The sequence below is a fragment of the Triticum urartu genome, chromosome 3 (assembly GCF_003073215.2).
Source record: "Triticum urartu cultivar G1812 chromosome 3, Tu2.1, whole genome shotgun sequence".
In the NCBI taxonomy this organism is placed as follows: Eukaryota; Viridiplantae; Streptophyta; class Magnoliopsida; order Poales; family Poaceae; genus Triticum; species Triticum urartu.
In genome coordinates, this window is record NC_053024.1 from 720,809,660 (window position 1) to 720,834,494 (window position 24,835).

Sequence of the window (24,835 nt, forward strand, 5' to 3'; positions counted from 1 at the left end):
CACGGAAGACGTTGAGCCCATAGCATGCAGCTTAATGAACTCGGAAGAGCAGCAACAACTGAAGCAGATGCAGTCTCAATAGATCCCCGTCCAGTTACATAGGCTACGGTCTTTCCAGGTGCAGGAGGAGGTATAGGCTGTTTGAGGTTCCCAAAAACTAGAGCACAAAGAGTTGATGAGGGAACTAATATATATTTTTCCTTCCTGTACAAGATATGATCAGGAAGTTTTGATCAGGAACAACAGCATACGAACGTTGATTAGCAGGCAATGATACACAACCGTGCAAGCTGGGGCTCCTGATATTCAGATCGATGCTATTTTTACACTTCGGGAGTAGAGTACATATGAAGAACACATATCTACTGTTGTTCAGAGGTAGTTGAAACTGCAGCATAATCATATTTGACGTCTACAGTGTTGCTATCTTGGGAACCACGTTCTCTCCAACTGATCTTCCACATCTGGAGTAAGCTTACCCTGCATGACAGAGGAAAAAACATTATGGATACATAGATGCAAGGCCTATTCAATGTGGTGAACTTGTTGTGAAAACTACATGCACATGATGAATGCAAACATTGATTTCTGGAAGTGAACCAGAGTAGTATTAGTTTGAATAAACAGAAGCGCATCATGAAAAGTTCGGTAAGAGCTAGCCGTGCAAGTTTCAGTTCATGCTAAAAATATCAACAATTTAACTGCGGATGTCTTATTCTGATATCATTCTAGTAACCAAAGTGAACAAAAACCAACCTCATAAAGAGCGAAAACATCAAAAATTTGGTAAATCAGTGGAATGGCAATATTATTGATATTTGGTAACACTTGGTGTATTTGTATGCTCAAAGCAGAGCGAGCAATACCAACATCGGATTAAAGTGGTTGAATCGAACTAAAACTTTACAAAAATAGACTCGAGCGATGCATTGAATAAGCTGATAAATACCTATCAGGTTCAATTGTCCTCTTTGCCAACATGAGAGTCAAGAAAACAGGTACCATCGCAGCACATAGATGTTTAAGAGTGTGTCCGCTAACAATGTCATGTGTCCACCTATATATAGGTTTGTCCGCAGCCTCTTCCACTTTGGCAAGAAGGTAAAATCCTGAAATCAATTTGAAAAATCAGAACAGAAGTATCTATGCGCTTACAAAACCCTCGCAAAAAATGTGCTTAGAAGAAATGCTTGCAGTGGCCTATGTTTAAATTGCGCTTAAATAAATGCTTCTGCATAACTCATTCTTCTAGCAACTTCATCAAAGGCCAACAACCAGAAAGCAGCAATTCATACACATTTATATTAGTTGGGACTGTTGACTATTTTATAAATTTCTAGGTAACAGCAGACATGACTGGGGAAAAAGAATCAGCTTGGCACCGGTCAATGGTATTGAGAGAATAAGAACTTAAGGGGAACATTGGAACTTCTAGTGAGTTTTTTTACAACCAAGCATCGTGAGTACAGCCTGCAAGAAGAAAAAGGTATCACCAGTTCTTATGCTGTGAGAAAACCGGCTATGAAAATAACCCAGTACATTAACGCGAATCACATATAGTTATCTACACAAATAATGGAACTGCATACACCCTGGTGATATTGAGCAACAATAACACTAACCTGCTGCCCACAACCAGTAGCTTGAATGTGTATACATTGGTGGAATAACTATAGCCATCACAGGTATTACAATGCATGGAACGAACTGGATTATTGCATATGGCCGAAGATCATCAAAGAAACTACATAACAGAGAAGAAAGTTAAGTCAAAGGAAGGAAATATTTCTGAGACGTACAGATAAACAATCGAAAGATCTTACCTCCAGTACAGGATGCTCAGTGCACCAGCAATAACAAGGGGTGCAAGGGACTTTGTTCCTGCTCTATCATCAACCCTTTCAATGATGAAAATGGCCACAATAGACGTAAAAGCAATCGTCATCTAGACAAACAAGCCCATATGTCAACGCTCAAAATATTTAAAATCAAGAAAGAAGGAGCACCTCCTAGGGGCTGGGGACTATACACTATGTACATGTCATGGCACCAAGCTTGGAACTATGCATAATAGGAGATGATGATGTAAATATCATGATGCTGAATGTTAGATCTATGGCACAGAAGATCTAGGAAAGACTCACAGGCAATCTGTCCCAAACTAAGGTGGCATCGTTTGGGTAGAGATGGTAGTAGGATGAACCAACACCGACAGTAGTGACACCAGCATAGAAGAGTGTCCAACTCCAGAGCTCCCCCTGTGAGCTGCCAGCAGGATCAACATCAGAGTGTTTCAAATCTCAATTTGAGTCAGAAGGAACCAAAATTGGTAAGAGCATCGAGTCTGCACCATAGCCTGAAGTAGTCTTTGTAGTGGCACAGGATGAGCCCAGCGAGACCAACAAAGAGGAAAGGGATATTTGAGAGCACATTCAATGTGTTAGGGATCCCTGCAAAACAGAACAAAACAAAACAGTATCGATCAGTACCAAGCTATTTCCCCACATTATTTTGCTCCTGGTCTGTACCATTGTTCATTATTATCATTTAACAAGTATGCCGAGTGCCCAAGCACTCGCATTAGCAGCCAAATTAGCTGATATAATCAAAGCAAAGCATACAATGCTGACCAATCAGAAGCATTTCCTTCGTGTAGTAAGCAAAAAAGTAATTTAGCCGAACCTCCGCTTGAGTCGCTCCCAAATTCCCCTCCTCTCAGATCAACCGTGTCCGCTGGTCTCGCTAAATCACAAATCTAAATGGCTAAAAACAGCAGGATTCGTGGGCACCACACAGCTAATATAACCGAAGCAACAGATAGTGCTGGCAATCAGAAGCATTCCCTCTGTAGTAACCAGAAAAACAAATGAATGGAGCCTAATTTTGGCCGAATCTACACTTCATTTGCTCCCAAATCCCCCCTTTGCAACTTTATGCTATCAATCACTAACCTAAGAGAATAAAAAAGCAGAATCTGGTCAGATGGGTTTGCTCGTCATCTGTACCATTATTTGAACCTAACGTTCATCGAGTATGCAGAGTGGCCAAGCAGTCGCATTAGCAGCCAATTTAGCTGATATAATCAAAGAAAAGCATATAACGCTGACCAATCAGAAGCATTCCCTTCGTTTACTAACCAATCAGAAGCATTCCCTTCGTGTATTAACCAAAAAGTATACGGTTCACTCGCTCCCGAGTTTCCACTCTTCTCACCTCAATCGTGCGCGCTGGTCTCACTAAATCACGAATCTGCTAAAAACAGCAGGATTCGTGGGCAGCGCACAGCTAGTATAACCAAAGCAACAGATAGTGCTGGCAATCAGAAGCATTCCCTCTGTAGTATGAACCAAAAAACCATATGAATGGAGCGTAATTTTAGCCAAATCCACACTTCACTTGCTCCCAAATCCCCCCTTGGCAACTTTATTCTATCAATCACCAACCTAAGAGAACAAAACAACAGAATCTGGTCACATACATTCGTAAGCATCCTTCATGAGGTGTGCAGAGTGGCCAAGCCAATGCGTTAGCAGCCAATTTAACTGATATAATCAATCAAAGCAGCAGACATAACGCCGACCAATCAGAAGCATTTGCTTGGTGTGCCAGTAACCAAAAAGCATGCCAAGGAAGGGAGCATAACTCAGTCAAACAAACGCCTCACTCGCTCCCCAATCTCCCCCATCTGGCTCTAATCGTGTCCGCTGGACTCGCCAGATCACGAATCTGAGGGGCTAAAAATAGCAGAATCTGCGGCAGCGTGCGGTGCGGAGTCCGCGCCCCAAAATCTTCCGCCCTCGGCCGAGGCAGAGGCAGAGCATGGCGCGGGGGCGAAGATTCAGGGGAGGCGATGCGTGGTACGGTACGGGGGGTGGGGTTGGTTACCTAGGAAGAGGTCGCGCTGGTCGGCGAAGTCGTGGTAGTCCTCGTCCTGCGGGATGGCGGGCGTGACGAGCATGAGCACCACGAAGATGGCCGCCGCCGCCGCCCACGCCACCCACTTCTTCCTCCACCACTCGCCGTCCATCGCCGACGCGCTCCGCCCTCCAAGCTTCTCTGCTCTCCCCTTCTCCTGCCCCCTCGACTCCAAATTTCCTCCCTCTCCCGTCCTCTTCCGATGTTTTCTCTCTTTTTGGCTGTGGGGAATCGAGTTCGTCCGCTGCACGCCTGCACGGGTTGACTGGCAACTTTTTTCTATCCGAGACGAAGCCCGGCTTGCTTCCGGGAGAGGCAAGCGGCGCCCGTGCGGGCCCCGCCCGTGCCGATCGGACGGCTGGGCTCGCGCCTGGAGGGGATCGGACGGCTGGTAGCGGTAGGGGCGTGCGGGAGGTGGCTGCGTCTCGCGGGCGTCCGTGGAATAGCAGTAGTACGAGTGCTCTGTTTCCTAATGTTGTACGGAAGATATGGCGTGTGGACTCTGGTGACTGCATGAGCTCCACGCGTGACGCCACCTCACCGGTTGTCCCTCGAATCCAGTAAGAGCATCTACAATCGGACCCTTCCTACTCATTTCAAACGCTCGGACAGGTTGTCCGGTCAGTGACCGGTCACACAAACGGGACCCAACCAGAATCCCCATATGCGTCTCAAACGTCTGGCCTGATAGGCACCCCTCATATCCATCTCAAATATGAGGACTTGCGGACGCGCCCGGATATGCCCGGTCAGTCCGCCACGTATGACGTGTCCCCACCCCGGACTAGACATATGAGAAAAAATATAAGAAGTGTGGTGCGTGGATGAAAAAATAGGGGCTCAAAATGGACACATCCGATCACTGACCGGGCGCGTCCGCGAGCATTTGAGGGGTCAAATTAGAGGTACGTGGTTGAAGATACTCTAACACCATGTGTGCCCAACATCAGCCCACGTAAGTCCAAACACATGTGAACCGTTGATCGCAGCTGCATCCAATGATTGAGACTGCTTCCTTGTGAAGGAAGTACAGAAGAAAACCTTAGCCACTCCATCCTTGCTGGTAGTGGTTGCCACTGTGAGCTTGCTAGAGTGAGCCCACATAAGGGAGAAACACAACCTACGAGAGAGAGAGAGAGAGAGAGAGAATAGGAGTTTCTGTCAGATCTGCTGCTTCTGACTAGACAATGTTCAGGCTGGTGATTGAAGGCTCAAATGTGCTTAGATTGACTCTGAACTTGGTGAGCTCGTTCCCTACTTTGAGTACTTTAATTTGGTTAGCTGGTTTGAGGATTGAGCCAGTGGAACATCCGATTTTGGAGTGATTTTGTCAGCTTATACTCCTACAGTTTAGAACATAGTAGTTTTGGGGGACGGACAGATTGGATAGGAAAACAGTGTTCGATTGAGCTAAAATTTTGAGGGGAACTCAAGATCTCGTGTGTCTACTTGTTTGTCAATTTTGGTGTTGTTTGGTTCAGCGATTTAAAAGCAGTTTGCAAAATATATATATAGGGGCCGAAAGCTGTGTAAAGTCTACTTTACTGAAATCTTACCTCCTATGATTGTTGTTGTTGTTATCAGTTGGCAACATAGAGAGTGTATTGTAAATCTCTCTAGAGATGCTAGAGAAGATTTTGTACTTATCATTCTCATAGTGAAGTTGTGTGGACCGCTCGGTCCACAACCATGTTTCTTTACTCCTCAAGTTGAGGAGGTTTTTCCATGTTAAATCGTGTGCCATATGTTCATGTCGTTCGTATTATTCCGCTGCTTACTTGTTGGTTGAAGTTGTTCTCAAATTTCACTACAAGTTGAGGGGGTTGTGTAGTGTTCATATTGTCGTGGCAGTGAACTTGTGCATCGCATCGTTGTTGTCCAGCCCCAGTAGGTAGTTATGTTGAATGGTCATTTTGCGGAGGGTTTGTTTGCAAATTCACTCGTCGGCTCAAATCCTTTCCTCACTCCTCCTGAACCACTAGATCCCCTCCTCGCTTCTTCTTCCATAGATTCCCTTTTCGCCGACCCTCCCCTTGTCGCCGCCGCCTACATCGTCTACATCCTCGGCCACCGCCTGTGGCATTTCCATCTCTGGGCACCACTGTGTCCGCAGTCGCCATTTCTAGTGCTAGTTTTGTCCTTTCAAGTCTCTGCCGCCAGACAATGGTAGTGCCACTCATCCCCTTCCCACATTGCTTGCCAACGATGAAGTACTGCATGTCGAACATGGACGATCACGGGGGATGTGTCTTCTACACATGCATCAATCACGGTGTAAGTACCAATTTGGTTGTGGATTTGGTCCTCTTGTATGGATTTGGTCTTGTTTTGTGCTTGGTGGTGAAAGTTGAGAATTTGTTCACTTTTTTGTGATGCTCATTATGTTCAGCTTATCAATTTATTGGTTTGAGATCCGAAACTTGGTGATGTTGGGGAACGTAGTAATTTCAAAAAATTTCCTACGCACACGCAAGATCATGGTGATGCATAGCAACAAGAGGGGAGAGTGTGATCTACGTACCCTTGTAGATCGACAACGGAAGCGTTTGGTTGATGTAGTCGTACGTCTCCATGGCCCGACCGATCAAGCACCGAAACTACGGCACCTTCGAGTTCTAGCACATGTTCAGCTCGATGACGATCCCCGGACTCCGATCCAGCAAAGTGTCGGGGAAGAGTTCCGTCAGCACGATGGCGTGGTGACGATCTTGATGTACTACTGTCGCAGGGCTTCGCCTAAGCACCACTACAATATTATCGAGGACTATGGTGGCAGGGGGCGCTGCACACGGCTAAGGAACGATCTCAAGGATCAACTTCTGTGTCTAGAGGTGCCCCCTGCCTCCGTATATAAAGGAGCCAAGGGGGGGGGTGCGGCCGGCCCTATGGTGGTGCAGGAGGAGTCCTACTCCTACCGGGAGTAGGACTCCCCCCCCAATCCTAGTTGGAATAGGAATCCCCGAAGGGGGAGAGAAAGAGAGGGGGGCCGGCCACCTCTCCTAGTCCTAATAGGACTAGGGGAAGGGGGGAGGCGCGCGGCCACCTTGGGCTGCCCCTTTCTCCTTTCCACTAAAGCCCACTAAGGCCCATATACCTCCCGGGGGGTTCCGGTAACCTCCCGGTACTCCGGTAAAATCCCGATTTCACCCGGAACACTTCCGATATCCAAACATAGGCTTCCAATATATCAATCTTTATGTCTCGACCATTTCGAGACTCCTCGTCATGTCCGTGATCACATCCGGGACTCCGAACTAACTTCGGTACATCAAAATGCATAAACTCATAATAACTGTCATCGTAACGTTAAGCGTGCGGACCCTACGGTTCGAGAACAATGTAGACATGACTGAGACACATCTCTGGTCAATAACCAATAGCGGGACCTGGATGCCCATATTGGCTCCTACATATTCTACGAATATCTTTATCGGTCAGACCGCATAACAACATACGTTGTTCCCTTTGTCATTGGTATGTTACTCGCCCGAGATTCGATCGTCGGTATCCAATACCTAGTTCAATCTCGTTACTGGCAAGTCTCTTTACTCGTTCTGTAATACATCATCCCGCAACTAACTCATTAGTTGCAATGCTTGCAAGGCTTTAAGTGATGTGCATTACCGAGAGGGCCCCAGAGATACCTCTCCGACGATCGGAGTGACAAATCCTAATCTCGAAATACGCCAACCCAACATCTACCTTTGGAGACACCTGTAGAGCTCCTGTATAATCACCCAGTTACGTTGTGACGTTTGGTAGCACACAAAGTGTTCCTCCGGTAAACAGGAGTTGCATAATCTCATAGTCATAGGAACATGTATAAGTCATGAAGAAAGCAATAGCAACATACTAAACGATCGGGTGCTAAGCTAATGGAATGGGTCATGTCAATTAGATCATTCAACTAATGATGTGACCTCGTTAATCAAATAACAACACCTTGTTCATGGTTAGGAAACATAACCTTCTTTGATTAACGAGCTAGTCAAGTAGAGGCATACTAGTGACATTATGTTTGTCTATGTATTCACACATGTATTATGTTTCCGGTTAATACAATTCTAGCATGAATAATAAACATTTATCATGATATAAGGAAATAAATAATAACTTTATTATTGCCTCTAGGGCATATTTCCATCAGTCTCCCACTTGCACTAGAGTCAATAATCTAGATTACACAGTAATGATTCTAACACCCATGGAGCCTTGGTGCTAATCATGTTTTGCTCGTGGAAGAGGCTTAGTCAATGGGTCTGCTACATTTAGCTCCGTATGTATCTTGAAAATCTCTATGTCTCCCACCTGCACTAGATCCCGGATGAAATTGAAGCGTCTCTTGATGTGCTTGGTCCTTTTGTGAAATCTGGATTCCTTTGCCAAGGCAATTGCACCAGTATTGTCACAAAAGATTTTCATTGGACCCGATGCACTAGGTATGACACCTAGATTGGATATGAACTCCTTCATCCAGACTCCTTCGTTTGCTGCTTCCGAAGCAGCTATGTACTCCGCTTCACATGTAGATCCCGCCACGACGCCTTGTTTAGAACTGCACCAACTGACAGCTCCACCGTTTAATGTAAACACGTATCCGGTTTGCGATTTAGAATCGTCCGGATCAGTGTCAAAGCTTGCATCAACGTAACCGTTTACGATGAGCTCTTTGTCACCTCCATATACGAGAAACATATCCTTAGTCCTTTTCAGGTATTTCAGGATGTTCTTGACCGCTGTCCAGTGATCCACTCCTGGATTACTTTGGTACCTCCCTGCTAGACTTATAGCAAGGCACACATCAGGTCTGGTACACAGCATTGCATACATGATAGAGCCTATGGCTGAAGCATAGGGAACATCTTTCATTTTCTCTCTATCTTCTGCAGTGGTCGGGCATTGAGTCTGACTCAACTTCACACCTTGTAATACAGGCAAGAACCCTTTCTTTGCTTGATCCATTTTGAACTTCTTCAAAATCTTGTCAAGGTATGTGCTTTGTGAAAGTCCAATTAAGCGTCTTGATCTATCTCTATAGATCTTTATGCCTAATATGTAAGCAGCTTCACCGAGGTCTTTCATTGAAAAACTCTTATTCAAGTATCCCTTTATGCTATCCAGAAATTCTATATTATTTCCAATCAGTAATATGTCATCCACATATAATATCAGAAATGCTACAGAGCTCCCACTCACTTTCTTGTAAATACAGACTTCTCCGAAAGTCTGTATAAAACCAAATGCTTTGATCACACTTTCAAAGCGTTTATTCCAACTCCGAGAGGCTTGCACCAGTCCATAAATGGATCGCTGGAGCTTGCACACTTTGTTAGCTCCCTTTGGATCGATAAAACCTTCCGGTTGCATCATATACAACTCTTCTTCCAGAAACCCATTCAGGAATGCAGTTTTGACATCCATCTGCCAAATTTCATAGTCATAAAACGCGGCAATTGCAAACATGATTCGGACAGACTTAAGCATCGCTACGGGTGAGAAGGTCTCATCGTAGTCAACCCCTTGAACTTGTCGAAAACCTTTTGCGACAAGTCGAGCTTTGTAGACAGTAACATTACCATCAGCGTCAGTCTTCTTCTTGAAGATCCATTTATTCTCAATTGCTTGCTGATCATCGGGCAAGTCAACCAAAGTCCATACTTTGTTCTCATACATGGATCCCATCTCAGATTTCATGGCTTCAAGCCATTTTGCGGAATCTGGGCTCACCATCGCTTCTTCATAGTTTGTAGGTTCATCATGATCTAGTAGCATGATTTCCAGAACAGGATTACCGTACCACTCTTGCGCGGATCTTACTCTGGTTGATCTACGAGGTTCAGTAGTATCTTGTTCTGAAGTTTCATGATCTTTATCATTAGCTTCCTCACTAATTGGTGTAGGTGTCGCAGAAACATTTTTCTGTGATGTACTACTTTCCAATAAGGGAGCAGGTACAGTTACCTCGTCAAGTTCTACTTTCCTCCCACTCACTTCTTTCGAGAGAAACTCCTTCTCTAGAAAGGATCCATTCTTAGCAACGAATGTCTTGCCTTCGGATCTGTGATAGAAGGTGTACCCAACAGTCTCCTTTGGGTATCCTATGAAGACACATTTCTCCGATTTGGGTTCGAGCTTATCAGGTTGAAGCTTTTTCACATAAGCATCGCAGCCCCAAACTTTAAGAAACGACAACTTTGGTTTCTTGCCAAACCATAGTTCATAAGGCGTCGTCTCAACGGATTTTGATGGTGCCCTATTTAACGTGAATGCGGCCGTCTCTAAAGCATAACCCCAAAACGATAGCGGTAAATCAGTAAGAGACATCATAGATCGCACCATATCTAGTAAAGTACGATTACGACGTTCGGACACACCATTACGCTGTGGTGTTCCGGGTGGCGTGAGTTGCGAAACTATTCCGCATTGCTTCAAATGTACACCAAACTCGTAACTCAAATATTCTCCTCCACGATCAGATCGTAGAAACTTTATTTTCTTGTTACGATGATTTTCAACTTCACTCTGAAATTCTTTAAACTTTTCAAATGTTTCAGACTTATGTTTCATTAAGTAGATATACCCATATCTGCTTAAGTCATCTGTGAAGGTGAGAAAATAACGATATCCGCCACGAGCCTCAATATTCATCGGACCACATACATCTGTATGTATGATTTCCAACAATTCTGTTGCTCTCTCCATAGTACCGGAGAACGGTGTTTTAGTCATCTTGCTCATGAGGCACGGTTCGCAAGTACCAAGTGATTCATAATCAAGTGGTTCCAAAAGCCCATCAGTATGGAGTTTCTTCATGCGCTTTATACCGATATGACCTAAACGGTAGTGCCACAAATAAGTTGCACTATCATTATCAACTCTGCATCTTTTGGCTTCAACATTATGAATATGTGTGTTACTACTATCGAGATTCATCAAAAATACACCACTCTTCAAAGGTGCATGACCATAAAAGATATTACTCATATAAATAGAACAACCATTATTCTCTGATTTAAATGAATAACCGTCTCGTATTAAACAAGATCCAGATATAATGTTCATGCTCAACGCTGGCACCAAATAACAATTATTTAGGTCTAATACTAATCCCAAAGGTAGATGTAGAGGTAGCGTGCCGACCGCGATCACATCGACTTTGGAACCGTTTCCCACGCGCATAGTCACCTCGTCCTTTGCCAGTGTTCGCTTAATCCGTAGTCCCTGTTTCGAGTTGCAAATATTAGCAACAGAACTAGTATCAAATACCCAGGTGCTACTGCGAGCTCTAGTAAGGTACACATCAATAACATGTATATCATATATACCTTTGTTCACCTTGCCATCCTTCTTCCGCCAAATACTTGGGGCAGTTCCGCTTCCAGTGACCAGTCTGCTTGTAGTAGAAACACTCAGTTTCAGGCTTAGGTCCAGACTTGGGTTTCTTCTCTTGAGCAGCAACTTGCTTGCTGTTCTTCTTGAAGTTCCCGTTCTTCTTCCCTTTGCCCTTTTTCTTGAAACTAGTGGTCTTGTTGACCATCAACACTTGATGCTCCTTTTTGATTTCTACCTCCGCAGCTTTTAGCATTGCGAAGAGCTCAGGAATAGTCTTATTCATCCCTTGCATATTATAGTTCATCACGAAGCTCTTGTAGCTTGGTGGCAGTGATTGGAGAATTCTGTCAATGACGCAATCATCTGGAAGATTAACTCCCATCTGAATCAAGTGATTATTATACCCAGACATTTTGAGTATATGCTCACTGACAGAACTGTTCTCCTCCATCTTGCAGCTATAGAACTTATTGGAGACTTCATGTCTCTCAATCCGGGCATTTGCTTGAAATATTAACTTCAACTCCTGGAACATCTCATATGCTCCATGACGTTCAAAACGTCGTTGAAGTCCCGATTCTAAGCCGTAAAGCATGGCACATTGAACTATCGAGTAGTCATCAGCTTTGCTCTGCCAGACGTTCATAACATCTGGTGTTGCTCCAGCAGCAGGCCTGGCACCCAGCGGTGCTTCCAGGACGTAATTCTTCTGTGCAGCAATGAGGATAATCCTCAAGTTACGGACCCAGTCCGTGTAATTGCTACCATCATCTTTCAACTTTGCTTTCTCAAGGAACGCATTGAAATTCAACGGACCAACAGCACGGGCCATCTATCTACAATCAAACATACATAAGCAAGATACTATCAGGTACTAAGTTCATGATAAATTTAAGCTCAATTAATCATATTACTTAAGAACTCCCACTTAGATAGACATCCCTCTAATCCTCTAAGTGATCACGTGATCCAAATCAACTAAACCATAACCGATCATCACGTGAAATGGAGTAGTTTTCAATGGTGAACATCACTATGTTGATCATATCTACTATATGACTCATGCTCTATCTTTCGATCTCAGTGTTCCGAGGCCATATCTGCATATGCTAGGCTCGTAAAGTTTAACCTGAGTATTCTGCGTGTGCAAAACTGGCTTGCACCCGTTGTAGATGGACGTAGAGCTTATCACACCCGATCATCACGTGGTGTCTGGGCACGACGAACTTTGGCAACGGTGCATACTCAGGGAGAACACTTTTATCTTGATAATTTAGTGAGAGATCATCTTATAATGCTACCATCAATCAAAGCAAGATAAGATGCATAAAAGATAAACATCACATGCAATCAATATAAGTGATATGATATGGCCATCATCATCTTGTGCTTGTGATCTCCATCTCCGAAGCACCGTCATGATCACCATCGTCACCGGCGCGACACCTTGATCTCCATCGTAGCATCGTTGTCGTCTCGCCAATCTTATGCTTCCATGACTACCGCTACCGCTTAGTGATAAAGTAAAGCATTACAGCGCGATTGCATTGCATACAATAAAGCGACAACCATATGGCTCCTGCCAGTTGCCGATAACTCGGTTACAAAACATGATCATCTCATACAATAGAATTTAGCATCATGTCTTGACCATATCACATCACAACATGCCCTGCAAAAACAAGTTAGAAGTCCTCTACTTTGTTGTTGCAAGTTTTACGTGGCTGCTACGGGCTTAAGCAAGAACCAATCTTACCTACGCATCAAAACCACAACGATAGTTTGTCAAGTTGGTGCTGTTTTAACCTTCGCAAGGACCGGGCGTAGCCACACTCGGTTCAACTAAAGTTGGAGAAACTGTCACCCGCAAGCCACCTATGTGCAAAGCACGTCGGGAGAACCGGTCTCGCGTAAGCGTACGCGTAATGTCGGTCTGGACCGCTTCATCCAACAATACCGCCGAACCAAAGTATGACATTCTGGTAAGCAGTATGACTTATATCGCCCACAACTCACTTGTGTTCTACTCGTGCATATAACATCAACACATAAAACCTAGGCTCGGATGCCACTGTTGGGGAACGTAGTAATTTCAAAAAAATTCCTACGCACACGCAAGATCATGGTGATGCATAGCAACGAGAGGGGAGAGTGTGATCTACGTACCCTTGTAGATCGACACCGGAAGCGTTTGGTTGATGTAGTCGTATGTCTCCACGGCCCGACCGATCAAGCACCGAAACTATGGCACCTCCGAGTTCTAGCACACGTTCAGCTCGATGACGATCCCCGGACTCCGATCCAGCAAAGTGTCGGGGAAGAGTTCCGTCAACACGACGGCGTGGTGACGATCTTGATGTACTACTGTCGCAGGGCTTCGCCTAAGCACCGCTACAATATTATCGAGGACTATGGTGGCAGGGGGCGCCGCACACGGCTAAGAATATGATCACGTGGATCAACTTGTGTTCCTCTGGGGTGCCCCTGCCTCTGTATATAAAGGCTGAAGGGGGGGTGCGGCCGGCCTAGGAGAGGCGCGCCAGGAGGAGTCCTACTCCCTCCGGGAGTAGGATTCCCCCCCCCCCAATCCTAGTTGGAATAGGATTCGTGGAGGGGGGAAAAGAGGAAGGGGGGCCGGCCCCCTCTCCTTGTCCTATTCGGACCAAGGGAGGGGAGGGGCGCGCGGCCCATCTCCGGCTGCCTCTTCTCTTTTCCACTAAGGCCCACTAAGGCCCATATACCTCCCGGGGGGTTCCGGTAACCTCCCGGTACTCCGGTAAAATCCCGATTTCACCCGGAACACTTCCGATATCCAAACATAGGCTTCCAATATATCAATCTTTATGTCTCGACCATTTCGAGACTCCTCGTCATGTCCGTGATCACATCCGGGACTCCGAACAACCTTCGGTACATCAAAACGTATAAACTCATAATATAACTGTCATCGAAACCTTAAGCGTGCGGACCCTACGGGTTCGAGAACAATGTATACATGACCGAGACACGTCTCCGGTCAATAACCAATAGCGGGACCTAGATGCCCATATTGGCTCCTACATATTCTATGAAGAGCTTTATCGGTCAGACCGCATAACAACATACGTTGTTCCCTTTGTCATCGGTATGTTACTTGCCCGAGATTCGATCGTCGGTATCCAATACCTAGTTCAATCTCGTTACCGGCAAGTCTCTTTACTCGTTCCGTAATACATCATCCCGCAACTAACTCATTAGTTGCAATGCTTGCAAGACTTTAAGTGATGTGCATTACCGAGAGGGCCCCAGAGATACCTCTCCGACGATCGGAGTGACAAATCCTAATCTCGAAATACGTCAACCCAACATGTACCTTTGGAGACACCTGTAGAGCACCTTTAAAATCACCCAGTTACGTTGTGACATTTGGTAGCACACAAAGTGTTCCTCCGGCACACGGGAGTTACATAATCTCATAGTCATAGGAACATGTATAAGTCATGAAGAAAGCAATAGCAACACACTAAACGATCGGGTGCTAAGCTAATGGAATGGGTCATGTCAATCAGATCATTCAACTAATGATGTGATCCCGTTAATCAAATGACAACTCTTTGTCCATGGTTAGGAAACATAACCATCTTTGATTAACGAGCTAGTCAAGTAGAGGCATACTAGTGACACTCTGTTTGTCTATGTATTCACACATGTATTATGTTTCCGGTTAATACAATTCTAGCATGAATAATAAACCTTTATTATGATATAAGGAAATAAATAATAACTTTATTATTGCCTCTAGGGCATATTTCCTTCAGGTGATTGGGAAATTATTTTGGACCCAGTAACTTCAAATTTGCCCCAGCAAAATTCATAGGTGCAACTTCCATTTCCTTATCATTGTTATCCATACATGTGGAGTCCAGGTGGAGTTCATGACAGAGCTGGTACCCTGGAATGGGAGAGAGATGTCGGCCATTCGATGCCACTGGTAGCTAGCTAGTGATCATTGTGGTTGTTGTCGTAGACCACTGACATTAAATTCTTGGCAGCAAAATTTCGAGCTTGATATTTTGTTCTTGTAAGATGTTTGTGTTGGGTTTCGTAGTAATTTCAAAAAAATTCCTACGCACACGCAAGATCATGTGATGCATAGCAACGAGAGGGGAGAGTGTTGTCTACGTACCCAACGCAGACCGACTGCGGAAGCGCTGACACGACGTAGAGGAAGTAGTCGTACGTCTTCACGATCCAACCGATCAAGTACCGAAACTACGGCACTTCCGAGTTCGAGCACACGTTCAGCTCGATGACGATCCCCGGACTCCGATCCAGCAAAGTGTCGGGGTAGAGTTCCGTCAGCACGACGGTGTGGTGACGATCTTGATGCACTACAGCAGCAGGGCTTCGCCTAAACTCCGCTACAGTATTATCGAGGAATATGGTGGCTGGGGCACCGCACACGGCTAAGGAATAGATCAAGTGGATCAACTTGTGTGTCTAGAGGTGCCCCCTGCCTCCGTATATAAAGGAGCCAAGGGGGAGGGGTGCGGCCAGCCCTATGGAGGCGCAGGAGGAGTCCTACTCCTACCGGGAGTAGGACTCCCCCCCCCAATCCTATTCCTAATAGGATTCCCAAGGTGGAAAGAGAGAGAGAGGTGGCCGGCCACCTCTCCTAGTCCTAGTTGGATTAGGGGAGGGGGGGAGGCGCGCAGCCCACCATGGGCAGCCCCTTTCACCTTTCCACTAAAGCCCAATAAGGCCCATATGGCTCCCGGGGGGTTCCGGTAACCTCCCGGTAATCCGATAAAATCCCGATTTCACCCGGAACACTTCCGATAACCAAACATAGGCTTCCAATATATCAATCTTTATGTCTCGACCATTTCGAGACTCCTCGTCATGTCCGTGATCACATCCGGGACTCCGAACAACCTTCGGTTCATCAAAATGCATAAACTCATAACTGTCATCGTAACCTTAAGCGTGCGGACCCTACGGGTTCGAGAACAATGTGTACATGACCGAGACACGTCTCTGGTCAATAACCAATAGTGGGACCTGGATGCCCATATTGGCTCCTACATATTCTACGAAGATCTTTATCGGTCAGACCGCATAACAACATACGTTGTTCCCTTTGTCATCGGTATGTTACTTGCCCGAGATTCGATCGTCGGTATCCAATACCTAGTTCAATCTCGTTACTGGCAAGTATCTTTACTCGTTCCGTAGTACATCATCTCACAACTAACATATTAGTTGTAATGCTTGCAAGGCTTATGTGATGTGCATTACCGAGAGGGCCCAGAGATACCTCTCCGACAATCGGAGTGACAAAACCTAATCTCGAAATAAGCCAACCCAACATGTACCATTGGAGACACCTGTAGTACTCCTTTATAATCACCCAGTTACGTTGTGACGTTTGGTAGTACCCAAAGTGTTCCTCCGGTAAACGGGAGTTGCATAATCTCATAGTTATAGGAACATGTATAAGTCATGAAGATAGCAATAGCAACATACTAAACGATCGGGTGCTAAGCTAATGGAATGGGTCATGTCAATCAGATCATTCAACTAATGATGTGACCTCGTTAATCAAATAACAACTCATTGTTCATGGTCAGGAAACATAACCATCTTTGATTAACGAGCTAGTCAAGTAGAGGCATACTAGTGACACTTTGTTTGTCTATGTATTCACACATGTATTATGTTTCCGGTTAATACAAATCTAGCATGAATAATAAACATTTATCATGATTATAAGGAAATAAATAATAACTTTATTATTGCCTCTAGGGCATATTTCCTTCAGTTTGTTGAATGATCGACACTCGAATATATGCTCTTAGTTAGATCTATCATCGTGTTGTAATCACAGATCTTGTATCTTATGCTGGTGTACTGATGATACTATCTGAATAAATATGTTGGTTGTGTGGGCTTTGATGAATAGTTCTCTTTTGTCTATTTGATCTCCGAAAATAGGGAGAATTTGTTTGGAAGAACAGTGTTGTGTTGAGCCTACCATTATATATAATTTGATGGTTGGGTTGTGAACCTAATTTTCTTTACACGGTATCTTTCTTTTCGTGTGGCAGTAGGTTATTACACAAGCATATAAGCATATATATATAAGATTTATTATTTGTTAGCTTTAGTGTGGCTTGATTTTCTAGATAAAGCAATTAGAAGATTCAATTAGTGGCCATCTTATTAGATTATTAGATCCATTATGCAAAAACAATCACCAAGGTTTCGTCGTGTAGGTGGTTAATCATTATGTAGATAGGTAAAGCAACATGCACCATTTTGTTGACAACCTATTCGTAAATGCCATATATACTCTAGAATTTTCTATTTACTTGTATTTAATCATAAAGCTGACACGTTGTCTACATATTATTTTTATATCATACATGTTGGATATCTATCCTATATTTAGTGACACAACCCACACACACAGAGTAGGTGATTTTATATAGTTCTCCTTATTGTTAAAAGAAAGGACTTTGTTAAGGGGCAATGACTCAAAAGAAGTGTAGGTTTATTACAAAATATAGTTCAATATGGCACAACAAATGTATATTTTAATGATTGACCTTATATTAACACATAAACTATTATTATGTTTAGATATGTTGTCATGTGGTTAATTATGCTAAGTTATATAAAACATATTTGCTAGGTTGTAGTTTGATGAAAATGAGTATAAAAGTTTTGTATAAAACATGCTTCAACCAACATTGCTTCAGTAACTAACTCATTCTTTTATTGAATTACAATTGTGCATCAAGCTCATCGACATAAAATTTATTAAAGCAAGCTTGCACTTCAGTGTTAGTTTTATGGTGCCAATAATTACCCGTCATTAGATGTGAAAGGCGGAGGCAATGAATGCATTAATTTTGGAGATGTTCGCTGGAGCTAAGAAAGACAAAGAATGACAACATGGATTAGGTATTATCGAACCAGTGAACGATTCAATTTGTTGTAAACAGCAACCCAATGCAAGAGACCGTCTGATGGATCTCAGAACTTTTATGCTAATTAGAAATAACATGGACCTTTTCGAACCCCAAAAAGTCTAAAAAATTTAATAAAAAATCAATAAAAATGCTATTTATTTAGAAAAAAAATCATGGGCTAGCAAAAAAATGTTAAGATACTTACAATAATATTGCACATGGAAAAAAATATTAAGAAAACTGAGAACAAAAATAGCCATGATCTAAATAAAAAAATCAATGATATAAATTATAACGTTTTCACGCTACTTAAAATGAAACTACCATAGTCCAATTAAATAAAAAATGACATGGTATAAATAATATAATTCACATATTAGCTATAATAAAGTAACCATGGTGTAAATGATAAAATGTCATGATCTAATTAGTATAAAATTTGCCATCATCTAATAAATAAAGTTGTCAGGATCTAAATAATTGAATTGCCATGGTACCTGAATTGAAACTATGATAGAATAATTAAAAAATGTCATCGTCTAATAATAAAGTTGACATTGTATCTACAATGAAATCACCATGGTCTGGAAATATAAAAGTTGGCATGATATAATTAATAAAAAGTGCCATCGTCTAAAGAATAAAATTGCAATTCTACCAACAATTAAACTAACACGGTCGAATTAACAAAAATGACATGCTACCTACAACTAAAATACCTTTGTATAATTTTAGAAATATTGTTCTCTAAAATAACAGGGCAACCTATTTGAAATTTCTAAAAGGGACACATGAAAAGTTAGGCATTTGGTTATTTGAAAAGTATGGCAAATTAGGGATATTGTTCTTTCAAAAAGAGGGAAACCACATAGGGACTTTGCCATGAATATATAAAAAATGCCACGTGACAAATTTGAATTTTATATAAAATATGGCATGTGAAATTTTTTAAAATTATAAAAATTTCATGTTTGAAGAAAATAAGGATGTCTATGAACTTTCTATGTCACAATTAGGAAAATTATGTTTTCTCTTGAATGCAAAGAAAAAATTCAACATCAATAAAAAACATATTTGCCATGGCTTTTTTAAAATTACATTTTTCAACAAGGTGTCAATATATTTGGCATCATATTTTTTAAGTTTTGCCATGTTAAGTTTAATAAAAAATACCATGAAAAAAATAAACCACATTTGGCATGGGTATGTCATAATATACTAAATACAATACATTTGCCATTGGTATGTAACAATATACGTGTCATAGTGTATTAAAACAACACCAAATGGCATCATAATAATAATACAAGTTGCTATGATATGGTCTTATATAAATCAGATTTGGGGATGTTCATTTTCCACGTTCAAAGAAAAATGCCATGACAAATCAAGAACATCCCATGCAAATAGACATGCGAGTAGTTAATCGTCCGGATCGATCGTGATGGCGCAACAACTTCTGACGCGACTGTTGGAGAACACAGTATTTCAAAAAAATTCCTACGATCACGCAAGATCTATCTGGGGATGCATAACAATGAGAGGAGAGAGTGTGTCCACGTACCCTCGTAGAACGAAAGCGGAAGCGTTAAGAAACGCAGTTGATGTAGTCGAACGTCTTCGTGATCCAACCAATCAATTACCGAACGCACGACACCTCCGCGGTCTGCACATGTTCAGCTCGGCGACGTCCCTCGTACTCTTGATCCAGTTGAGGCCGAGGGAGAGTTTCGTTAGCACGACCGCGTGTTGACAGTGATGATGAAGTTACCGACGCAGGGCTTCGCCTAAGCACTACGACGATATGACCGAGGTGTGTATCTGTGGAGAGGGGCACCGCACACGGCTAAAACAATTGTCAACTTGTGTGTCTATGGGGTGTCCCCCTCCACCGTATATAAAGGAGGGGAGGAGGGGGCCGGCCAGCCTCATGGTGCGCCCCAAGGGGGGATTCCTACTCCTACTAGGAGTAGGTTTCCCCCCTTTCCTAGTCCTGATAGGAGGGGGAAGGAAGGGGAAGAGGAGAGGAAGGAAAGGGGGGGGGGCAGCTCCCCTACCAATTTGGATTGGGCTTAGGGGAGCGCCCCCACCTCTTGGCCGCCTCCTCTCTCTTCCACTAAAGCCCATGTAGGCCCATTAAGCCCCGGGGGGGTTTCGGTAACCCCCCCCCCCCGGTACTCCGGTATAAGCCCGAACTCATCCGAAACCATTCTGGTGTCCAAACATAACCTCTCCAATATATCAATCTTCATGTCTCGGCCATTTCAAGACTCTTCGTCATGTCCGTGATCACATCTGGGACTCCGAACTACCTTCGGTACATCAAAACACAAAAACTCATAATACCGATCGTCATCGAATGTTAGGCATGCGGACCCTACGGGTTCGAGAACTATGTAGACATGACCGAGACTCATCTCCGGTCAATAACCAATAGCGGAACCTGGATGCTCATATTGGTTCCTACATATTCTACAAAGATCTTTATCGGTCAAACCGCATAACAACATATGTTGTTCCCTTTGTCATCGGTATGTTACTTGCCCGAGATTCGATCGTCGGTATCATCATAGCTTAGTTCAATTTCGTTACCGTCAAGTCTCTTTACTCGTTCCGTAATGCAACATCTCGCAACTAACTCATTAGTCACATTGCTTGCAAGGCTTATAGTGATGTGCATTACTGAGAGGGCCCAGAGATACCTCTCCGACAATCGGAGTGACAAATCCTAATCTCGATCTATGCCAACTCAACAAACACCATCGGAGACACCTGTAGAGCATCTTTATAATCACCTAGTTACGTTGTGACGTTTGATAGCACACTACTAGGGAAAAGGCTACTAGTAGCGCTGGAAAAATGGCTAGTAGTAGCGCGGGTTCCTGCGCTACTACTATCGCGCTACAACTAAAAGTTAGTAGTAGCGCGGATAAACCCACACTACTACTAAAAATTAGTAGTAGCGCTTCTATAGTAACACGCGCTACTAGTATCTAGGATACTAGTAGCGCTTCTATAGTAACACACGCTACTAGTATCTAGTAGCGTGCGGTTTTCCTCCCACGCCACTACTAACTAACTACAAATTAAAAAGAAAATCCCCAAATTTCCTTTTATGCATTACACATCATTACAAATCCAAAATTTATTGTAAACCAGGAGCATTAGAGCATATCAAGACACCTACAGTTCTCGCCAAGTCACATATTCCCAGGTAGTGCAAACACAGTTACAAGCAAACCAAAATGCATAGAAAGACCAAACATTGGCATCCTATCTCTCCAAATGATCTCCTCCCGTTGCATCCTTGCAAGCGTCTTCACGATAAGCAAATCTGCTGGAGAAAAAGTCACCGCACCTACGTTCATGTTCGGCTTCGCATTATCCTCCCTCCTTCACTTGATCGGCGCACTACATTTGTAAATGGATAGTCAGTTGCACATCAACAACCAGCAAACTTCATTACAAATCCAAGGTTCTCGACAACCAATAAGCCATGGATAGAATAAAACAGATCTAAACAAATAGCATATATACTACCAATTACCATGCCTGAACTGGCAGTAATATGGTATGAAAAAGAATTAGATAGTACTCAAATACATCATATTATACTAGCAAATGTGCCCATGTGTTGCAACGGGAGAAAACAAACACTACACGCCTCTAAACACGACTCCCGACCTCACACACATAGGTCTATGTCCTCTGCTTCAACATGTCACCCCACCGTGTCCTCACTTTATATAAGCGATAAGTAAAAACATATTATCAACAAAATTCTCACAACGTGTAGAAATTGAAAAGATTACGAAGATAATTAAGAATTGATTGCTACCAATTATATTTCACTTCAAAATAAAAGAATCAATTGAGTACGAAAAAATTTATCTTAAAAAATTAGGTAAACGATGGTGTTGTGATCTACCAAAATGATTAAAAAATAAGAATTAAAATATTCTAAGAATTCAAAAAGGAATTCTTCCAAACACACATGCTTTACTAATTATTATTTTCCGCAAAATTGTTTATTTTGTGGCAACGGGAGCTCCAACGCTCTAGAAGAGGCACATGATTGAGGAACCTCTGGAATAACATACCCAAGTAAGACCACACGCACCTCTCGAGATTGAGTCAATCTTGACGCTCATGTTTATAATATAAATTTGAATCATTTATTCTTTTTAATTAGTTATTAGTACAAAAACAACTGCCAGCCTTCGATCCTTTGATCGTTGAAACTAATAGTTTGTATAGTTAGATAAAAGATCAATGGTAATCTCCTCCAACCCTCTCTGTCCCAAATGTACACTTTCTTGCCAGCTATTGCTAAAGGAATATCTAGGCATTCAAGGAAGCAATAAGTACTCGAATGTTAGTATGTACCAGCACCATATAGAGTCCAACAACGCATCAATATTCTGGTATTAGAACTTTGTATAATATTCAATCAAGCGTGTCGCCTGAGTGAGGGTTTTGGTCGGTTCGGTGTCGTATACTATCATCTTCTCGCAAAACTAATAGCTCCCAAGTGGGTAGAAGTTCCGGTACGCACCGAAGTTTGAAATTGCTGAACAACATTAAGAAATACTTGTAGAGGTAGTGATATGGTAGAGGTGAAGAGCATGCTGGCAATGAGATGGGAGACATGAAATTCTTGATAACCTAGTAAATTCTTTTCTTCTTATAATATAGCCATAGGGGTGACTGAAACTTAAAACTCACTAAGAAATAATAGCCACAGTTCCAGGAACAGGACCAGGCTTGAATCCCAAACGTTTATCAGATGTTCGAAAAGTCCACTTTGAGACATTGCCATCTGCAGCAGAACAATAGAGTCAGAAGCAAAAAACAATGGAACTACACTATTATGGAGGAAAAAGGTAAAAGTAGTACAAATAGACACTATAGAGATCAAGCAGCCAATATCGCTGTGATAATTAACTACTAAAAGTGAAAGAGGCACCTGAGATACACTACAACCTAGACTATCATCTGAGTTGACAAATAGACTTCCATTCTAGATTGACCATATACAGTACTCCCTCTGAACTAAAAGTGTCGCGGTTTAAAACTAAGCTTACTTCAATCTTAGTTCAAAACCGCCACACATATTATGGATAGGAGGAAGTATTTATTAGGCAAAGTTAAAGAAGCTACCATGCTTTTTCTGAAAGGCTAGGAGTTATTCCATTATTCAGATAACAAAGAAGCAGACACACAAAATTCAGTCGCCCTATGGTCTTAAGGTAACTCTCCACTCAATGGTGACCAAATCGACATGATATGTGGGCTTGGTTCATCAAGTAGACGGAAATCAGGATGTTCAGTACTCCACGAAAATATATGCAAGCATAAGAAGGTTACTGATTGAACGTGTGTGCCAGCTGAAGGTTACTAGATAATTTTGCTTAGTTGTTATTTTTACAGTACATTTATGTGATCGTTAATTTTATGTGAAGACATGTGTATTGGTCGTGAGTAAATGGCACCGGCGGTCCGAGAACTTGCGATGCGGGTGCACTTAAGTCACGGTACTTGCAAACCGGAAAAACCCATCATAGAACTTGCATTACGGGTGCAGATAGGTCATACAGGTCATCTGAACCGGCCAGCTGCCCGGTTTTCTCCCTCTAACGGTCAAGCGCGATAAATTTGTTCACGACTTTAAAAATATATGTGATTCGTGACTTTAAAAAAATGTTCATGAACCATAAATTTGAAAACTATTTGTTCATGACTTTAAAAAAATGTTCGTGAACGTTTCAAAAAATATATTTGTGGTCCGCGACTTTAAGAAAATGTTCGCGAACGATAAATTAAAAATATTTATTAAAATTATTTGTGATTAGTGACTTTAAAAAAATGTCCAGGAACGAAAAATTTGAAAATGTTTTTGAATGATAAATTTAAAAATGTTCGTGAATGATTAATTTGAAAACTATTTATTCACGGCATTAAAAAAAGGTTGAGAACGATAAATTTGAAAAATATTTTTGATTCGTGAACATTTTTTTAAAGTTGTGAACATTAAAGAAATTGTGATTCACGACTTTAAAAAAGTTCGTGAACGATAAATTAAAAAATATTTATTAAAAATATTTATGATTCGTGACTTTAAAAACGTGTCCACGATTTTTTTTTGAAAATGCTTGCGAACGATAAATTTGAAAATGTGGTGAATGATTAATTTGAAAACTATTTGTCCACGACTTTAAAAAAAATTACAACGATAAATTTGAAAAATATTTGTGAGTCGCGAACATTTTTTTTAAGTTGTGAACATTAAAAAAATTATTTGTGATTCGCGACTTTAAAAAAAGTTCGCGAATGTCCACGAATGAAAATTTTGAAAATGTTTGCGAACAATAAATTTGAAAATGTTCATGAACGATTAATTTGAAAAATATTTGTTCACGACTTTAAAAAATGTTCGCGAACGATAAATTTGAAAAATATTTGTGATTTGCGAACATTTGTTTTAAGTGGTGAACATTTAAAAAAATGTTTGTGATTCGCAACTTTAAAAAATGTTCTCGGACAATAAATAAAAAATATTTATTAAAAAATATTTGTCATTCGTGATTTTTAAAAAATGTCCAGGAACGAAAAATTTGAAATGTGACATATCTGCA

At 42.2% G+C, this 24,835-nt stretch overlaps 1 protein-coding gene across 1 annotated transcript; it reads right to left on the reverse strand.

Moving 5' to 3' along the window:
• Nucleotides 1–59: 59 nt before the first annotated feature.
• LOC125546200 lies at nucleotides 60–4,184 on the reverse strand. The gene is made up of 7 exons (XM_048710368.1): nucleotides 3,886–4,184; nucleotides 2,351–2,450; nucleotides 2,145–2,265; nucleotides 1,824–1,945; nucleotides 1,623–1,744; nucleotides 950–1,109; nucleotides 60–480 (listed from the first exon to the last, which is right to left on the reverse strand). Exons 1-7 carry the CDS (start codon nucleotides 4,025–4,027, stop codon nucleotides 363–365), a joined length of 885 nt encoding a protein of 294 aa, XP_048566325.1. The 5' UTR covers nucleotides 4,028–4,184; the 3' UTR covers nucleotides 60–362.
• Nucleotides 4,185–24,835: the final 20,651 nt, after the last annotated feature.